We start from the raw sequence: 21,667 nt of genomic DNA on the forward strand, positions 1-21,667 counted from the left end.
ACAATTAATGCATTTCATAATATCTAAAAACAACCCGCATTGAATTTGATCTGGATGCTCCCCTTGTTGGTAGTTTCTCTTAATTGTTGTAGAAAAGATCTCTCTCTCTGTTTCTGTCTCTGGAAAAGGTGAGAGTATTGATATAGTGAATTATTCAAACAAAAATGGCGTTTATAAGGCATTAACGGCAGGTGTAAATTACACACGGAATGCCAATTGAGGTGCGTGGGCAGACGACAGGGTCTGTCCTGTTCTGCACTGGGTCAGTGGAGGGGTTTGTTTTCTGGTTTCTAGGGGAGGGACGCACAGGACTTCCCCACTTCTTGCTCCCACTTTGAGCTGTGCTTTTTACATCCCAGTTTACGTCTAGTTGGCATAACTCATTTCCGCATTCCCAAATCCTCCCAGATAGGGATCACTATTTAAACGGGCTGATGCAACGGTTTCCAATTTTTAAAATATACTCTCGACCTTCAGCTGACAAGAAGAAAGGACAACTGTTGCACTCGGGATCAAAGTCAGGTAATATATTTTCGTAGTCGAGAAACATTTATTATACTGGGGCGCCACACTTGAGTTGCGAATGTGTGCAATTCATGAGTTTTTCAGTGGACAATTGTGCACAGTCGTGCAATTGTGTAATCCCGTTCTTTCGTTCTCTTTGGATTGGGCAGCAATAGCCTAATTTAAGCATTTATGGAGTTTATAAACGTTATTCACAAGACCTAGCTTTACACTCAATGGTTTTCATCTGTTTAGTATGCACGCTTGCAGACCTACACGTTTATTCATCCCAATAAAGTGGTTCTCTGCAACTTAATTTTTCCTGAACGAACATGTATAATTGGTTTAACGTTTCATCACTGCAAAAGTCCGTTACATAACATGCATGCATGCCATACTGAATATATAACTAATGCTTTGAAATGAGTCATGACGCAAGTGTATCATTATTAACCAGGTTTACTTTTCTTGTTGCTGTGTAAACACGGGCTTTCAGGAGTTTTACAAAAACGTGATGGAATTCTGACAATGTATCAATTTAGTAGGTAGCCTACTATTTACAGTGGACGCTGGATCCATTTTTTCTGTCAAATAAAATAGGCTTCTGGTAATAATGCTCATTTCTCAACTATTTTCAGCTCTCTGTTAAAGGTTTCTTTATTTTTTCACTTTCTGTTTTAGTATTGAAACTTTTCCTGTTGCATACCCAAATCATTGAGTAATGAACACATTTGTATCGTTCTTATTCATATAATACATATTTCAATTTAATTACATTTTCTAATCTGCCTTTATTGGGACATAGATTATTGGTATGAATGGTGAGGTTGCAGGTACACAGTCCTCAATTGAAAACCTCCAAAGGCGTCTTGACATGAAACATTGGATTGCTCATAAACCCTGCCTTATTGTTCACCATTCATTCCTTACTTTCACTGGGAGGGAGAAAACATGTTTCTTTGTGAATGCAATATAACTGCGCTTTACAGGACCACAGGTCATTACATTAAGATATACATTTTGTTCATTTGGCAGATGCACTTATCCAGAGCAACTTAGTCAGGGCATTAAAATAAATGACCAAGATGTATTTGTCTCTAATACAAGGACAACAATACATCTATTAGATCATTTTCTTAGATATCTGCAATGACTGCACATAAACTGTGCTATGGAGATATTTGTATTATTGTTAATTAAAATGGTCTGCACATTCTTATGGCTTTGTATATAGACGCACATTACAGTTGTTGCATAAAAAAAACATTACAGAGACCTGGTTGTTGAAGTATGTGACTACTGCATAGGCTACTAAAGCTGCCACAAAGGTCATTATCATGTAGCATTGCAACTAACATCATAACAGTACTAGTTTCAACAATACCAGAGGAGTTCCACATATTACTTCCAGGTTTTTGGGCTTGGTACTTTCCTTTTGAGGAACTTTAGAACTGAAACTAATTATATGCTGAGACAAAACGATGGACATTTGCTTGTATTTTCTTGATTTAAAAATGAGTTTCAGTCTGGTACAATCAAAATGTGCAATACATAGCAAACATTGAATCACGTTCTGCACATAAGGTGAACCAGGCTAAGACAGGTTTTGCTAAGACATACCAATATCTATTCTGTTAGTTAGCTCTCTCTATCTATCCAGGCAAAAGTTTGGACACACTTACTCATTCCTGGGTTTTTCTTTTCTTTTTACTATTTTCTCCGTTGTAGAATATTAGTGAAGAAATAACTATGAAATAACACATGGAATCATGTAGTAACCCAAAAAGTTTTAAACAAATCAAAATATATTTTAGGTTCTTCAAAGTAGCCACCCTTTGCCTTGATGACCACTTTGCACACTCGGGGCATTCTCTCAACCAGCTTCATGAGGAATGCTTTTTCAACAGTCTTGAAGGAGTTCCCACATATGCTGAGCACTTGTTGGCTGCTTTACCTTCACTCTGCGGTCCAACTCATCCCAAACCATCTTACTTGGGTTGAGGTTGGGTGATTGTGGAGGCCAGGTCATCTTATGCAGCACCCCATCACTCTCCTTCTTGGTAAAATAGCCCTTACACACGCTGGAGGTGGGTTTTGGATCATTGTCCGGTTGAAAAACAAATGTTAGTCCCACTAAGCACAAAACAGATGGGATGGTGCATCACTGCAGAATGCTGTGGTAACCATGCTGGTTAAGTGTGCCTTGAATTCCAAATAAATCACTGACAGTGTCACCAGCAAAGCACCATCACTCCACCTCCTCCATGCTTCATGGTGGAAACCCCACATGTGGAGATCATCCATTCACCTACTCTGTCAAAGACACGACGGTTAGAGCCAAAAATCAGAACAAAGGACAGATTTCCACCAGTCTAATGTCCATCGCTCGTGTTTCTTGGCCCAAGAAAGTCTCTTCTTCTTAATGGTGTCCTTTAGTAGTGGTTTCTTGCAGCAATTTGACCATGAAGTCCTGATTCACACAGTCTCCTCTGAACAGTTGATGTTGAGATGTCTGTTACTTGAACTCTGTAGCATTTATTTGGGCTGCAATCTGAGGCTGGTAACTCTAATGAACCCTTTGCCTTGACAAATTTGCACACTCTTGGCATTCTCTCAACTATCTTCATGAGGTAGTTACCTGGAATGGTAAAGCAGCCAGGACTTCATGGCTTCTCTGCAGCAGAGGTAACTCTGGGTCTTCCTTTTTTGTGGCGGTCCTCATGAGATCCAGTTTCATCATAGCACTTGATGTTTTTTGCGACTGCACTAGAAGAAAGTTCTTGACATTTTCCAAATTGACTGACCATGTCTTAAAGTAATGATGGACTATCATTTCTCCTTGATTATTTGAGCTGTTCTTGCCATAATATGGACTTGGTCTTTTACCAGATAGAGCTACCTTCTGTATACCACCCCTACCTTGTCACAACACAACTGATTGGCTCAAACGCATTAAGGAAAGAAATTCCACAAATTCACTTTTAAAATGGCACAGCTGTTAATTGAAATGCATTCCAGGTAACTACCTCATGAAGATAGTTGAGAGAATGCCAAGAGTGTGCAAATTTGTCAAGGCAAAGGGTGGGTACTTTGAAGAATCTAAAATATAACATATATTTTGATTTCACACTTTTGGTTACTACATGATTCCATATGTGTTATTTCATAGTTTTGATGTCTTCACTATTATTCTACAATGTATAAAATAGTAAAAAATAAAAACCCTGAATGAGTAGGTATGTCGAAACATTTGACTGGTACTGTGTGTGATATATATATACACACACACTGACAATTACAAGATTTTCATCCGTAAAGCCAAATTGGGTTGTATCTGTGCAATGGTAATATTTTAGTAAATTATTTACTTAGTTGAACAGAATTTGCTGTAAAAGGAGGGCAAATGGAAGCTGTTGGTAGATTTAATGTTGCACATTAGGGCAGTTAGGTGGTGGAGGGAGGTGGTGGAGGGAGGGGGCAGATAGAAAGGGCTAGCATATTCTTGAGTGAAACAGGCTACACTTGCATGCAAATACACAAAAACCTCGAATTACTTGTCTTGGTACCTTGCCCAGAGTGAGGTTATTGGCTTACTTTGCTTGGGTCCCATTAATTGCAACTCAACGTTGTACGACTAAACGGCATAGGCCCAAGCTGTATAGACATTTGAAGGAAACCTTCAGTACTTTCTATTATTTTGGTCAGAGGTAGGACATCCTGTATCAATGTATCCTGGGTTTTAGTTGGTGTCTGGATTACTGTACTCTTACTAGTTTGAAGTTTTATTAGCCGTATGTACGGGATACACATGGTATTCACCGTCCAACAAAATGCTTACTTGCAGGTTCCTTCACAACAAGAATAATCAATAATAAAATATAAAAATACAGACATAAAGTAAATGGCTCAGTACAACAGAATACATTTTTTTAGCATAAGTATAATACAGGAAGGCATAATGTTTAGTCCAATATTTACACGTTTTGGAGAAGGGGGGTTTGGGAGGCAAGTGTTTAAGTTGTGCAGCATTTAGCAATCATAATAGGAGTCTGGTAGTGTGTGTGTGTGTGTGTGTGTGTGTGTGTGTGTGTGCTAAGTTCTGGAGAGTCTGTGCAGGTGGTCAGTCCAGTTAGTGTTCAGCAGTCTGATGGCTTGTAGATACCAACAGGCTCAGAGACAGTTTCTATCAGACCCCAAGCTCTGATACCGACTGCCTGATGGTAAGGGAGTGAACGGCTTGTGGCTGAGGTGTGTGGGGTCCTTAATGATGCTGCGGGCCTTCCTCAGGCACCGTTCTGAGTAGATTTCCTAGATGGGTGGAAGCACGGTACCAGTGATGTACTGGGCCATCTTCATCACAAGCTGGAGGGCCTTGCGTTCATGTATGGAGCAATTTTCGTTCCAGGCCGCGTTCCAATGGTGCAGCAGTAGTATATGGAGAGGACCCGGGTGGCATGTGAATTTCTTCAGCTGCCTTAGGAAGTAGAGATGCTGTTGCACCCTCTTGACAAGAGTGGTGGTGTTGTTGGTCAATGTCATGTCCTCAGTGATGTGGACACGGAGGAACTTAAAACTGCTGACTCTCTACTGCAGTCCCGTTCATTTGAGTCAGGTCATGTTCCCTCCTCTGCTTCCTGAAGTCAACAATCAACTCCTTTGTTTTGCTGATGTTGAGGGAGAGGTTGCAAGTTCACTTACTTCCTCCCTGTAGGCTGACTTGTTGTTAGTTATCAGGCCTATAACTGTGGTGTCATCAGCAAACTTGATGGAATTAGTGTCATGCAAAGCCATGCAGTCATAGGTGTATAGGAAGTACAGCAGAGGGCCGAGGAAACTTTAAGAGTCAGTGTGGAGGAGGTGTTGCCAATCCTCACAGCCTGTGCTCTGCTCGTCAGGAAGTCCAGGGTCCAGTTGCAGAGGGTGGTGTCCAGACACAGAGCTTTGTGTTGAGCTTGGAGGGAACAATAGTGTTGAATGCTGTACTGTAGTCAATGAACAGTATTCTCACATAAGTGTTCCTGTTGTCCAGATGTGTTACGGCTGTGTGAATAGCGATGGAAATGGCATCCTATGGCATGCTAACTTCCAAACAAAGAAAACAGTTTCTGTTCTGTTTGTTTTTCCCTCATCATTCACTCAGCCATTACTTGAATGCTTGCATATCCTGCTGAGCTCAAGCTATTTCTATTTTTAGATATTTTGGAAGGATACTGTACATTCAGAACAAAGGTATACGCTAATATGATTCTTTACCCAGGTTGTACCCCAGGGATGTTATTTAGTTGGTGTTGTGAGTATATCTGTAAGTCCATTTCAGTCCATAATGTGGTGGGAAATGTGAAATCAGACGGTGGTCTTGTCTGCAGCATGCAACAGGCTCTGATATCCTTGGGAGAGTTGTGGTATCTAGCTGTTCTTGGCTACCTCTCTCTACGCACCTTCTCTTTGATTTTAGAGCAGGTTGATTTTCATGGCAACCTTTGCATTGAATAGTAGCAAAATAATGAATGGCTGATGCAAGCTTACAAATGAGTGAGGCAAAATTTTGTAGAGTCAAGCAGTTAATTTAAAATGCTTTTGTTTAAACAAACTATATTGAGACACTGTTAAGTGAGCTACAGTGTAACCTAAACTAAGCAAAAAAAGAGTGTTCCTTTTTCAGGACCCTGTCTTCAAAGATAATTCGTAAAAATCCAAGTAACTAAACAGATCTTCATTGTAAAGGGTTTAAACACGGTTTCTCATGCTTGTTCAATGAACCATAAACAATTAATAAACATGCACCTGTGGAACGGTCGTTAAATCAAATCAAATTTATTTATATAGCCCTTCTTACATCAGCTGATATATCAAAGTGCTGTACAGAAACCCAGTCTAAAACCCCAAACAGCAAGCAATGCAGGTGTACAAGCACAGTGGCTAGGGAAAAACTCCCTAGAAAGGCTAAAACCTAGGGAAAAACCTAGAGAGGAACCAGGCTATGAGGAGTGCCAGTCCTCTTCTGGCTGTGCTGGGTGGAGATTAATAACAGAACATGGCCAAGAAGTTCAAATGTTCATAAATGACCAGCATGGTCAAATAATAGTAATCACAGTGAACAGGTCAGGTTTCATAGCCACAGGCAGAACAGTTGAAACTGGAGCAGCTGCACAGCCAGGTGGACTGGGGACTACAAGGAGTCATCGTGCCAGGTAGTCCTGAGGCATGGTCCTAGGGCTCAGGTCCTGCGAGAGAGAGAAATAAAGAGAGAGAATTAGAGACCATACTTGAATTTACACAGGACACCGGATAAGACAGGAGAAATACTCCAGATATGACAGACTGACCCTAGCCCCCCGACACAAACTACTGCAGAATAAATACTGGAGGCTGAGACAGGAGGGGTCAGGAGACACTGTGGCCCCATCCGATGATACCCCCGGACAGGGCCAAACAGGCAGGATATAATCCCACCCACTTTGCCAAAGCACAGCCCCCACACCACCACATCTTTAAGACACTAACAGCGTACAGACGGTAGGCAATTAAGGTCACAGTTATGAAAACTTAGGACACTAAAGAGGCCTTTCTACTGACTCTGGAAAAACACCAAAAGAAAGATGCCTAGGGTCCCTGTTCATCTGCATGAACATGTCTTAGGCATGCTGCAAAGAGGCATGAGGACTGCAGATGTGGCCAGGGCAAAAAAAAATGCAATGTCCGTACTGTGAGACGCCTAAGATAGCGCTACAGTGGGGAGAACAAGTATTTGATACACTGCCGATTTTGCAGGTTTTCCTACTTACAAAGCATGTAGAGGTCTGTCATTCTTATCATGGGTACACTGTGAGAGACGGAATCTAAAACAAAAATCCAGAAAATCACATTGTATGATTTTGAAGTAATTAATTTGCATTTTATTGCATGACATAAGTGTTTGATCACCTACCAACCAGTAAGAATTCCGGCTCTCACAGACCTGTTCGTTTTTCTTTAAGAATCCCTCCTGTTCTCCACTTATTACCTGTATTAACTGCACCTGTTTGAACTCATTACCTGTATAAAAGACACCTATCCACACACTCAATCAAACAGACTCCAACCTCTCCACAATGGCCAAGACCAGAGAGCTGTGTAAGGACATCAGGGATAAAATTGTAGACCTGCACAAGGCTGGGATGGGCTACAGGACAACAGGTAAGCAGCTTGGTGAGAAGGCAACAACTAGAAATTATTATTAGAAAATGGAAGAAGTTCAAGATTACGGTCAATCACCCTCGGTCTGGGGCTCCATGCAAGATCTCACCTCGTGGGGCATCAATGATCATGAGGAAGGTGAGGGATCAGCCCAGAACTACACGGCAGGATCTGGTCAATGACCTGAAGAGAGCTGAGACCACAATCTCAAAGAAAACCATTAGTAACACACTACGCCGTTATGGATTAAAATCCTGCAGCACACGCAAGGTCCCCCTGCTCAAGCCAGCGCATGTCCAGGCCCGTCTGAAGTTTGCCAATGACCATCTGGATGATCCAGAGGAGGAATGGGAGAAGGTCATGTGGTCTGAGACAAAAATAGAGCTTTTTGGGCTAAACTCTACTCGCCGGGTTTGGAGGAAGAAGTGTGAGTACAACCCCAAGAACATGGGGCGGCAGGGTAGCCTAGTGGTTAGTGTTGGACTAGGAACAGTAACCGAAAGGTTGCAAGTTCATATCCCCGAGCTGACCGGGTACAAATCTGTCGTTCTGCCCCTGAACAGGCAGTTAACCCACTGTTCCTAGGCGTCATTGAAAATAAGAATTTGTTCTTAACTGACTTGCCTAGTTAAATAAAGGTAAAATTCAAATAAAAAACACCATCCCAACCATGAAGCATGGAGGTGGAAACATCATTCTTTGGGGATGCTTTTCTGCAAAGGGGACAGGACGACTGCACCGTATTGAGGGGAGGATGGATGGGGCCATGTATCGTGAGATCTTGGCCAACAACCTCCTTCCCTCAGTAAGAGCATTGAAGATGGGTTGTGGCTGGGTCTTCCAGCATGACAACGACCCGAAACACACAGCCAGGGAAACTAAGGAGTAACTCCGTAAGAAGCATCTCAAGGTCCTGGAGTGGCCTAGCCAGTCTCCAGACCTGAACCCAATAGAAAATCTTTGGAGGGAGCTGAAAGTCCGTATTGCCCAGCGACAGCCCCGAAACGTGAAGGATCTGGAGAAGGTCTGTATGGAGGAGTGGGCCGAAATCCCTGCTGCAGTGTGTGCAAACCTGGTCAAGAACTACAGGAAACGTATGATCTCTGTAATTGCAAACAAAGGTTTCTGTACCAAATATTAAGTTCTGCTTTTCTGATGTATCAAATACTTATGTCATGCAATAAAATGCTAATTCATTACCTTAAAATCATTCAATGTGATTTTCTGGATTTTTGTTTTAGATTCCATCTCTCACAGTTGAAGTGTACCTATGAAAAAATTACAGACCTCTACATGCTTTGTAAGTAGGAAAACCTGCAAAATCAGAAGTGTATCAAATACTTGTTCTCCCCACTGTATATGGAGACAGGACCATCAGCTGATCGTTCTCGCAGTGGTAGACCACATGTAACAAAACCTGCACAGGATCGGTACATCTGAACATCACACCTGCGGGACAGGTACAGGATGGCAACAACTGCCCGAGTTACACCAGGAATGCACAATTCCTCCATCAGTGCTCAGATTGTCCGCAATAGGCTGAGAGACGCTGGACTGAGGGCCTGTAGACCTGTTGTAAGGCAGGTCCTCACCAGACATCACCGGCAACAACGTCACCTATGGGCACAAACCCACCGTCGCTGGACCAGACAGGACTGGCAAAAAGTGCTCTTCACTGACGAGTCGCGGTTTTGTCTCACCAGGGGTGATGGTCGGATTTGCGTTTATCGTAGAAGGAATGAGCGTTACACCGAGACCTGTAATCTGAGGTGGGATTGATTTGGATGTGGAGGGTCCGTCGTGGTCTGGGGCGGTGTGTCACAGCATCATCGGACTGAGCTTGTTGTCATTGAAGGCAATCTCAACACTGTGCATTACAGGGAAGACGTCCTCCTCCCTCATGTGGCACCCTTCCTGCAGGCTCATCCTGACATGACCCTCCAGCATGACAATGCCACCAGCCATACTGCTCGTTCTGTGCGTGATTTCCTGCAAGACAGGAATGTCAGTGTTCTGCCATGGCCAGCAACGAGCCCGGATCGCAATCCCATTGAGCACGTCTGGGACCTGTTGGATCGGAGGGTGAGGGCTAGGACCAGTCTCCCCAGAAATGTCTGGGAACTTGCAGGTGGAAGACTGGGGTAACATCTCACAGCTTTAACTGGCAAATCTTGTGCAGTCCATGAGGAGGAGATTCATTGCAGTACTTAATGCAGCTGGTGGCCACACCAGATATTGACTGTTACTTTTGATTTTGACCCTCCCCTTTGTTCAGGGACACATTATTCCATTTCTGTTAATCACATGTCTGTGGAACCTGTTCAGTTTGTCTCAGTTGTTGAATCTTATGTTCATACAAATATTTACACATGTTAAGTTTGCTGAAAATAAACGCAGTTGACAGTGAGAGGACGTTTCTTCTTTTGCTGAGTTTATATACTATACCCTATCTGTCATCCTACCAAATTAATGACTTGCTACTCACCTGGGAATAGAGGCAGATGTCCTTGCAAACCTAAGTATTCAGACTCCTAGACTCTTTCCAAATGTTGTTACGGTTCAGCCTTATTCTTCAACTGATTAAGTAGTTTTTTTCCCCTCATCAATCTACACACAATTACCCCATAATAACAAAGCAAAAACAGGGTTTTAGACATTTGCAAATGTATTGAAAAAAAGAGATGTGATAAGTATTCAGACCATTTACTCAGTACTTTGTTGAAGCACATTCGGCAGCGATTACAGCCTCAATTCTTCTTGGGTATGACGCTAAAAGCTTGGCACACCTGTATTTGGGGAGTTTCTCCCATTCTTTGCTGCAGATCCTCAGGCTATGTCAGATTGGATGGGGAGATTCAGGTCTGCAGTCCTGGCTCTGTCTGGGTCACTCAAGAACATTCAGAGACTTGTCCCAAAGCCACTCCTGCGTTGTCTTGGCTGTGTGCTTAGGGGCATTGTTCTGTTGGAAGGTAAACCTTTGCCCCCAGTTTGAGGTCCTGAGCACTCTGGAGCAAGTTTTCATCAAGGATCTCTCTGTACTTTGCTCCGTTCATCTTTCCCTTGATCCTGACTAGTCTCCCAGTCCATGCTGCTGAAAAACATCCCCACAGCATGATGCTGCCACCACCATGCTTCATCTTAGGGATGTTGCCAGGTTTCCTCCAGATGTGACACTTGGCAGTTAGGTCAAATAGTTCAATCATGGTTTCATCAGACAAGAGAATCTTGTTTCTAATGGTCTGAGAGTCTCTTAGGTGCCTTTTGGCAAACTCCAAGCGGACTGTCATGTGCCCTTTGCTGAGGAGTGGCTTCCGTCTGAACACTCTGCCATAAAGGCCTGGTTGGTAGAGTGCTGCAGAGATGGTTGTCCTTCTGGAAGGTTCTCCCATCTCCACAGAATAACTCTGGAGCTCTGTCAGAGTGATCATCGGGTTCTTGGTCACCTCCCTGACCAAGGGCCTTCTCCCCCGATTGCTCAGTTTGGCCGGGCAGCCAAGTCTAGGAAGAGTCTGGGTGGTTACAAACTTCTTCCATTTAAGAATGATGGAGGCCATTGTGTTCTTGGGGACCTTCAATGCTGCAGAAATGTTTTGGTAGCCTTCCCCAGATCTGTGCCTCGACACAATCATGTCTCGGAGCTCTACGGACAATTCCTTCGACCTCATGGCTTGGTTTTTGCTCTGTCATGCACTGTCAACTGTGGGACCTTATATAGACAGGCATGTGCCTTTCCAAATCATGTCCAGTCAATTGAATTTACCACAGGTGGACTCCAAGTTGTAAACATCTCAAGGATGATCAATGGGAACAGGATGCACCTGAGCTCAATTTCAAATCTCATAGCAAAGGGTGTCAATACTTATGTAAATAAGGTATTTCTGTTTTTTATTTGTAATACATTTGCAGAAATTTCAAAAAATCTGTTTTTGCTTTGGCATTATCGGGTATTGTGTGTAGATAAATTATTTTTAAATATTTATTTAATCCATTGTAGATTAAGGCTGTAACTTAACAAAATGTGGAAAAGGTGAAGGTCTGTATACTTTCCGAATGCACTGTATATCACTACAGTTATAAACAAAACAGATTTACAGGCAAGATTTTGGTGAACAAGTATGACACCATAGCTCATGGATAGTGTCAGTTTAGTCAGACAAAATAGGAGGAGAAGGGATAGAGGAAGGGCCTTTATCAGAGGACCAGGGTTGGCCACATTGTCCTGAGATCCTCCAGCCACATTCCACCTCCCTGACATGGAGAAAAGGATCATATGGAGGAAAACATGGGAAATGGATGTTTGTTGGCAATGGCAGTCTGCAGCTCTCCGTGGGATAAAGTGGAACGTGTCTGAGTCTACTTTTGTGCAGGGTTGTGTGCCTCTCTTGGCCTTCTTGGGAATAAAAAAACCCCCACATAGATCCTTGCCAAGACCTCTGTAAATGGGAGTATACATACATTCCAGAAAAAAGAGATGAAATAATAAAATGGCCTAATGGGAGACAGCCTCGGCCTCCTGCTCTGCAACATGCCAACATTTCATTAGAGAAGGCTGCCAGGGAAACCAGGTGCACTCGTGGAAATGACACATTTAAGCCCTTTAGCAGACTGAAATGAAAGTAAACCAATTATCTGTCTACTATACCAAAACTAGAAGCAGGTTTGAAATGTGAATATTTTGGGTAAAATGTATTCAGATCTTTTACTCTGGTACAGCTGCAAAATGTTGTGAAATATTCAGAACATGGGGACAAGGTGGTGAATTGTACATCTCAATACACATCTTTGATTTTCTTAATGTATTTTCCTTCCCTTTTGTCCCTGTTCCTATCAGCTGTGGTCACGGCTGGGTCTTATATGATGCCGGGACCAATCCCAGATCCTCGGATGACAGCCGGCTCATTGCCCAGCCTGGGTCCCCTGGCAGGGATCCCCTACACCACACTGACTGACCAGCTCAAGTACGCCAACCTCCAGGAACTGGGGGCCATGCTCTCTCCACTGCACTTCCTGGGCAAGCTAGGGAAGAGGCCCCTAACCATCAAAACAGAGGTGAGAATGAAAGTTTTGCTTTGGTTCTTGAAGATGTTGTCAGAAGTTGAAATTCAGATATCTTTCAGGTAATTTTACTGTTTAAGACCATTCATTTTTTTGTTTTGTTTTTTCTAACTTTTCTAACCATCACAGAAGTTTGAGTTTGAAAACATAATGTTTTGTTCCCAGACCTCAGAGGGACTTAAGTATCTACCTAAAGGTCCAATGCAGCTGTTTTTATCTCAATATCAAATCATTTCTAGATAACAATTAAATACCTTACTGTGATTGTTTTCAATTAAAATGGTCAAAAAGAAACAAATAGCCTCTTTTAGTGAAGAGCAACTTATCAAGCAAGAATTTTGCAAGGACTGTCTGTGAGTGGTCTGATTGGGGTGGAGAAAACTGAAAACTATCTGATATTTGCGTCGAGATTTGGAACTATTTTTATTGGTCTATTAACTAATTTACCGCCTGGTGAATACACCAGGCAGTAGTGATGGGTAGCCAATGCCTTTGGGGCTTTCACTCAATTGTGCCGAAAAACTGTTAATAACTGAACTTTTAACCACAGTGCACCTTAGAGACATCTACTGGTCAGGAATACATATCAGCATGGGTGCTGTTTATATAAACCTGTTTTCCCATTGCCTCTATCAAAATGTCGTGGGGCAATGGATAGGCGTGAGCGTTGGTAAACAAACTTTTTGCCCTGTTTATTTATTTAATTTTTTACTGTGCATCCCATGGTTGATGATTTCACCAAAATGTCGGTTATTTTCCGTGTTTTAAACAACTTATTGACTGACTTCAGTTCAGTTATTTGAATTTAATTGAGTTATTTCTTCTTCTTTGAACTCCATGTGCACATTGCTCTAGAAATAAGTTTGAACTGTAAGGAGTTGTAGTTTCCAACAGGCCAATATTCTACATAGTTTAGTGTATTAAACTGTGGTAATTAAATCAAATCAAATCAAATCAAAAAATCAAATCCCTAACAACAATGACCATAATCCATAGCGCATGTACTTGATCTGTGTATCATTTACGACTGCTATGGAAGAGACAAGAATTCGCAATCGTGAGGACATAGAGAGCAGCTGATGCTTCTCGAGGTCTCTTTACCTGAAAATGCATGATCAAAGTGATTGATAGTTGGTATTCAGCCGTCATAAAAGTATGCCTTATTTACTTAGAAGAACTACAAAATAGTGATTTTTGTCAGACAGCACAGGCAGCAGCTCCACAGAGATGAGATGATGACTTGCTTGGAATGAAATAGTAATCAAATAAAATGCACAACTGAAATATTTTATTAAAGTGAATAAATTATAGTTTGTATGTGATAAGCAGTATTGGGCAATCATGGAACTTTTATTAATCGTTTTATTCTATGTTACAGCATTCAACCAAAATAATTGAAACTGAAAACAGTAATTTTTTTATTTTTTATTTTATCGAAACACCAGCATCCTGAAGTCGCCTCTTCACTGTTGATGTTGAGACTGGTGTTTTGCGGGTACCATTTAATGAAGCTGCCAGTTGAGGACTTGTGAGGTGTCTGTTTCTCAAACTAGACACTCTAATGTACTTGTCCTCTTTCTCAGTTGTGCACCGGGCCTCCCACTCCTCTTTCAATTCTGGTTAGAGACAGTTTGTGCTGTTCTGTGAAGGGGTGGGCCATTTTGAGCCTGTAATCGACACTGTAATTGACATTGTCTACACTGTATTTCTGATAAATTTGATGTTATTTTAATGGATGAAAAATGTGCTTTTCTTTCAAGAACAAAGACATTTCTAAGTATCCCTAAACTATTGAACGGGTATGTAATATATATATATAATGATGTGTATATATATGTGTATATGTGTCTGTATGTGTATATTTATTGATGTATTTATATATATTTATTTATATGTATGTATGTATGTGTGTGTGTGTGTGTGTGTGTGTGTGTGTGTGTATGTGTGTGTATGTGTGTGTATATGTGTGTATGTGTGTGTATATGTGTGTATATGTATATATATGTGTGTGTATATATTTATATATGTATATATTTATGTATATATTTATGTATATATTTATATGTATATTTATGTATATATTTATGTATATTTATGTATATATTTATGTATATATTTATGTATATTTATATGTATATTTATATATGTATATATTTATGTATATATTTATATGTATATTTATGTATATATTTATGTATATATTTATATGTATATTTATGTATATATTTATGTATATTTATATATATGTATATATTTATGTATATATTTATGTATATATTTATGTATATATTTATGTATATATTTATGTATATATTTATATGTATATTTATGTATATATTTATGTATATTTATATGTATATTTATATATGTATATATTTATATATGTATATGTATATATTTATATATATATATATATATATTATATGTATGTATATGTGTTTTTTACAATGGAGCCACACTCTCTTGTATGATTTTAGGATGTTAAATAAAAATCGGAACAGCCTATGCTTATCAAAACACTTGATTTAAAAGTTAGAAATACAATGTAACCAGTGTTTCAAAGAAAAAAAAGAACATCCAAACAGGAATTCGTTCCTGTGCATTAAGACCACAGACTCAATTGCTGCTGCTGTACAGGCAGAACCGCCTGTCATGCGAGAACTGGAGAAGAATGTTTATATTAACCCTGTAAATAGTGCCCAGCAGGGCTCAATGTCTTGGAAGCCACAGCGGGATCCACTGAGGGAGGGATAAAACTAACCTTTGTACGTAATTTATTACGTGGTAACTGCTTGTCAACACTGCTTTGGCTGTTTAATTTACAATCACTGGGAAAGACAATTCTAAATAGGCACTCAAGATTCAATGGTGTGCTACAATTTCAGAATAGATTATTCTACCTTATGGCGCTACGTCCTGAGCTACAGTAGCTTTCCACCTGCTAAGAAGGTGAAATGTCTAGATAAAAATACAAATCTGCTAGCAGTGATCGGCTCTGTTACGACACCTGTCAGATGCTAGTGTGACCACCAACGCTTCCAATGTCATCATCACGTGGTATTTTTACTTTTGATACGAGCATCGATATGTTGAGTCGAATCAGTAGTGCTATCAACCATCCCATCACTACCAGGCAGGCAAAAACTCAAACCCACCAAAGCAGGCTGAGATGTATTTTCCAACCGTTCTTATACTTAAATAGCATTTTCCAGATTTCACAATATTATTCCAACCTCGTAGTGTGGAAATACATACCATTGGTGGTTAGTGCTGTTTATGATGAGGGAGGACAACATTTCTTTTTTTAATGAGCTTGGCATAATTTCTATTACAGAATATTGGATGACTGTCATTCATATTCCGTTCAGGCTACTACATGATAGTCAAATGTTCCCTATAGCCATCATGAGTTTGCTAAAACTTAGCATATGAATGGAAGTTTACAATGTAGGTGCACACAGGTTGAGATAAATTTGAGGTCACAGTGACACAAGGACAGTGACACATTCAATACTGCCTTGCACACTCTTGCCTGCATCTAGCTTATCTAGGGTGTAATCATTAGTCCAACAGTTCCAAACAAGAGTTTCTATAGGACAAATTCAGTTATTTTTATCCCCGTTTGTGTTTGCTTCCGTTTTAAGAAATGTTTTTCAACAGAATTGGCAGAGTGAATACACCTCTGATCATGCGTAAACACCACGTTGTATTCCTTCTCGCCTCTATGCACTCTTCTCCTCTCACCTTTTTCCCTTCCTTTGTGGACTTCAATGCACAACACATCAGCTGTATGTGAGCATGCAAAAAAAAACTCCTACAATCATGCAGTAACATTAATGTTCAGTCAGCAGTTACACCGACGGGCCCTGGTGGCAATAAATTAATAAAACCAAAAGCTTACCTTGACTTGAAGGGTATGTTGTTGGATAGTCATAGCCAGCTAACGTTAGCTAACATAGCATCCCTCTGTTTGAGCCGGGTGTTTGAGTAGGCTAAACTAGCCAGCTGCATTTGCTAGCTAGGTAAGTGAACCTGAATGTGAAAAATGACACTCCTCTCTTTCATTTTTGAAAATATTAATTTGTTAAACTGTTCAACTATTGTCTTTCTCTCTCTGAGTCAATTACTCACCACATTTTATGCACTGCAGTGCTAGCTAGCTGTATCTTATGCTTTCAGTACTAGATTAGTTATCTGATCCTTTGATTGGGTGGACAACATGTGAGTTCATGCTGCAAGAGCTCTGATAGGTTGGACGTCCTCTGGAAGTTGTCATAATTACTGTTTAAATCTATGGAAGGGGGTGAGAACGAAGAGCCTCCTAGGTTTTGTATTTGAAGTCAATATAACAAGAGGAGGAGGGAAGCTAGCTGTCCTCCGGCTACACCATGGAGTGCTGTTGAGGCTACTGTAGACCTTCATTGCAAAACAGTGTGTTTTAATAAATTATTTGGTGAAATGTGAATCTATTTAGTATAGTTTTGTCTAAATGTTTTACATTTATTTTTATGAAGTTCACTGAGAAGGATGGTCCTCCCCTTCCTCCTCTGAGGAGCTTCCGCTGACATGCATGCATACAGTACCAGTCAAATGTTTGGACACACCTACTCATTCCAGGGTTTTTCTTTATTTTTATGATTTTCTACGTTGTCGAATAATAGTGAAGACATCAAAACTATGAAATTACACACATGGAATCATGTAGTAACCAAAAAGGTTTTCAACAAATCAAAATATATTTGAGATTCTTCAATGTAACCACCCTTTGCCTTGATGACAGCTTTGCACACTCTTGGCATTCTCTCAACCAGATTCATGAGGTTGACACTTGGAATACATTTCAAATTCAAGTGAATTTGTGGAATATCTTACCTTAATGCGTTTCAGCCAATCAGTTGCGTTGTGACAAGGTAGAGGTGTAGCCCTATTTGGTAAAATACCAAGTCCATATTATGGCAAGAACAGCTCAAATAAGTAAAGAAAAAATGACAGTCCATCATTAATTTAAGACATGAAGGTCAGTCAATCCGTAAAATTTCAAGAACTTTCAAAATTTCTTCTAGTGCAGTCGCAAAAACCATCAAGCGCTGTCATGAAACTGGCTCTCATGAGGACCACCATGAAAGGAAGATCCAGAGTTACCTCTGCTGCAGAGGATAAGTTCATTGGTTACCAGACTCAGAAATCGGCAGTTAACTGCACCTCAGATTACAGCTCAAAAAATGCTTCAGAGTTCAAGTAACACACTTCTCAACATGAACTGTTCAGAGGAGACTGTGCGAATCAGACGTTCATGCTCGAATTGCAGCACAGAAACCACAAAAGGACACCAATAATAAGAGGCTTACCTGGGCCAAGAAACAGGAGCAATGGACATTAGACCGGTGGAAATTGGACCTTTTGGCCTGATCAGTCCAAATTTGAGATTTTTGGTTACATCTACCGTGTCTTTGTGAGACTCAGAGTATGTGTGGTTTCCACCGTGAAGCGTGGAGGAGGTGTGGGGGTGCTTTATTGGTGACGCTGTCAGTGATTTATTTAGAGTTCAAGGCACACTTAACCAGCATGGCTACCACAGCATTCAGCAGCGATACACCAGTCCATCTGGTTTGCACTTAGTCCCACTATCATTTGTTTTTCAACAGCTGTGTAAGGGCTATTTGACCAAGAAGGAGAGTGATGAAGTGCTGCATCAGATGACCTGGCCTTCACAATCACCTGACCTCAACCCAATTGAGATGGTTTGGGATGAGTTGGACTGCAGAGTGAAGGAAAAGTAGACACAACAAGTGCTCAGCATATGTGGGAACTCCTTCAAGAATGTTGAAAAAGCATTCCTCATGAAGCTGGCTGAGAGAATGCTAAGGGTGTCCAAAGCTGTTGTCAAGGCAAAGGATGGCTACTTTGAAGAATCTCAAATATATTTTTAAACTGGTTTGGTTACTACATGATTCCATATGTGTTATTTCATAGTTTTTGATGTCTTTACTATTATTCAACGATGTTTGGGTGTGTGTCACAGAATATCATGTTTTTGATTGTACTGGGCCTTTAATGTTGACCAATAGCATCACCTATTGGACAGAATTATCATTAAAACAAGTAACCCGCATTTAGATTGTTTCCTGCAGTTGAAATATAATTGCGGGGTCCATTTTCCACCTTGTTCGGTTTTAAAATATGTTTGTATTTTCCTTTAATGTAGAGAGATGAGGAAGAAGACAGGAGGAAACGAAGGAGAGAGAAAAACAAAGTAGCAGCAGCACGCTGTAGAAACAAAAAAAAGGAGAGGACAGACTATCTACAAAGGGTGAGAGGTTTTTCTTTAATGAAATGTGAAATAATTATCCAGTTTTCTAGGAATAAGTAATGATCTTACTGCCCCCACTGTCTCAGGAATCGGAGAGACTAGAGGTGATGAACTCTGAACTCAAAACTCAGATTGAGGAGCTGAAGCATGAGCGGCAGCAGCTGATCATCATGTTGAATCACCACCGCCCAACGTGCATAGTCAGGACGGACAGCGTCAAGACCCCTGAGAGTGAAGCCAACCCCCTGCTGGAGCAACTGGAGGGCTAGTGATGTCTCAGGACTCTGAGCTGAAGAGCAGGGTGTTGTTACAGTTTACAGTGAAGCCCCACTCCGGCCAACTAGCAGCACTTCGGTATCTCTGGGTTCCTGGCTTAGAGGCAAACCAGCTAAGCACACCTGCCTGGAGCCAGAGAGCCTTTAAACACAAATGTGACCCAATGTGATTGGACTTTGTGCTGGCAGTTAAACACATTTATTTTGATGTGTTGTTATTGTTTCCATTCAGGTCCCCACAGCTTCAGCCACTATCACTGTAAATAAATAAATACATACATGGCTAGATGCAGCTTGGTGAGAAATACTCCCACTCCTGGGCAACGTGACAGATCTCTCAGGCCCCATAGGCACAGTCAGAACTTGTCGTATGTTTGTTTTTACTTGTGTACTGGTTATGAACTAGTAGGGTTTTTGAATATATTTTTTTCCCTGTATTACAGTATGTGCTGATGGCAGACTGGTTGAGACGTTTTATTTTTGTTGGCGCAGGCGTCATATGCACATAGCCTATGTATGGACTGTTTACATTGTAGTTGGTCTGCTATTACTTCCAAATATGGTTCTTATTTTTAAATTTACTGTATATTATATCATATAGACACATATAAGCTATCGCAAAAGGTGATACATTTTGTATTTCTGTTAAATAAATAGTTCCTTTCTCCTTTTGTTATGGTTTAGAACAGTGAACGTCTATTCAAATGGTCATTTATTCCGTGATATGAATAATGGCATTACACAAATCCTAATTGTAAACGATATCATACCCTGGCACCACTACAAAATTACTGTAAGTCCATGTAAATACAGCTGATGATTTGTCTATAGGGTTATTTAAATCAGCTGCCTGATTTGATCTCTTCTCAATTTGTTTACAGGGTAAATGTAGTTTAACACTGCCATCTGATGGCAGATATTCATATAGGTTTTGGCTTGGGAGGCTCTATGGACCATAGAGTAGATGTTCAAACCAGATATGGACACGCCTGGTGCCCAAATTGATGACCTATTATTTAAATATATCACTTTTTATTTTTTTACAAGATAGGCTAATTGATAACAACTTCTCATTTACAACTGTGACCTGGCCAAGATAAAGCAAAGCAGTGCGACAACAACACAGAGTTACACATGGAATAAACGAAACATACAGTCAATAACACAATAGAAAAAAAGTCTATATACTGTGTGTGCAAATGAGGTAAGATAAGGGAGGTAAGGCAATAAATAGGCCATAGTGGCAAAATAATTACAATTTAGCAATTAAACATTGGTGTGACAGATGTGCAGAAGGTGAATGTGCAAGTAGAGATACTGGGCTGCAAAGGAGAGAAAAAAACAGTATGGGGATGAGGTAGTTGGATGGGCTATGTACAGGTGCAGTGATCTGTGAGCTGGTGCTTAAAGTTAGTGAGGGAGATTCAGTGATTTTTGCAATTCGTTCCAGTCATTGGCAGCAGGGAACTGGAAGGAAAGGCGGCCAAAGGAGGAATAGGCCTTGGGGTGACCAGTGAAATATACCTGCTGGAGTGTGTGCTACAGGTGGGTGCTGCTGTGGTGACAAGGTGAGCTGAGATAAGGCAGGGCTTTACCTAGCAAAGACTAAAAGAAGACTTGGAGCCAGTGGGTTTGGCGACGAATATGAAGCGAGGGCCAGCCAACGAGAGCATACAGATCGCAGTTGTGGGTAGTATATGGGGATTTGGTGACAAAACGGATGGTACTGTGATAGAGTGTTGGAGGCTATTTTGTAAATGACGTCGCCGAAGTCAAGGATCAGTAGGAGAGTCAGTTTAACAAGGGTATGTTTGGCAGCATGAGTGAAGGATGCTTTGTTGTGAAATAGGAAGCAAATTCTAGATTTAATTTAGGATTGGAGATGCTTAATGTGAGTCTGGAAGGAGAGTTTACAGTCTAACCTGACACCTAGGTATTTGTAGTTGTCCACATATTCTAAGTCAGAACCGTCCAGAGTAGTGATGCTGGACGGGCGAGCAGGTGCGGGCAGCGATCGGTTAAAGAGAATGCATTTAGCTTTACTTGAATTTCAGAGCAGTTGGAGGCCACGGAAGGAGAGTTGTATGGCATTGAAGCTCGTCTGGAGGATTGTTAACACAGTGTCCAAAGAAGGGCCAGATGTATACAGAATTGTGTCGTCTGCGTAGAGGTGGATCAGAGACTCACCAGCAGCAAGAGCGACATCATTGATGTATACATAGAAGATAGTTGGCCCAAGAATTGAACCCTGTGGCACCCCCATAGAGACTGCCAGAGGCCCAGACAACAGGCCCTCCAATGTGGCACACTGAACTCTATCAGAGAAGTAGTTGGTGAACCAGGCGAG

The 21,667-nt window shown here is 41.0% G+C and overlaps 1 protein-coding gene across 1 annotated transcript; it reads left to right on the forward strand.

The window, feature by feature from the left end:
• Positions 1-216: 216 nt before the first annotated feature.
• LOC112256699 (jun dimerization protein 2) lies at positions 217-19,991 on the forward strand. Its single transcript, XM_024430127.1, has 4 exons — positions 217-522; positions 12,512-12,729; positions 18,941-19,045; positions 19,132-19,991. Exons 1-4 carry the CDS (start codon positions 435-437, stop codon positions 19,312-19,314), a joined length of 594 nt encoding a protein of 197 aa, XP_024285895.1. The 5' UTR covers positions 217-434; the 3' UTR covers positions 19,315-19,991.
• Positions 19,992-21,667: the final 1,676 nt, after the last annotated feature.

This window comes from Oncorhynchus tshawytscha, linkage group LG08, assembly GCF_018296145.1.
Source record: "Oncorhynchus tshawytscha isolate Ot180627B linkage group LG08, Otsh_v2.0, whole genome shotgun sequence".
In the NCBI taxonomy this organism is placed as follows: domain Eukaryota; kingdom Metazoa; phylum Chordata; class Actinopteri; order Salmoniformes; family Salmonidae; genus Oncorhynchus; species Oncorhynchus tshawytscha.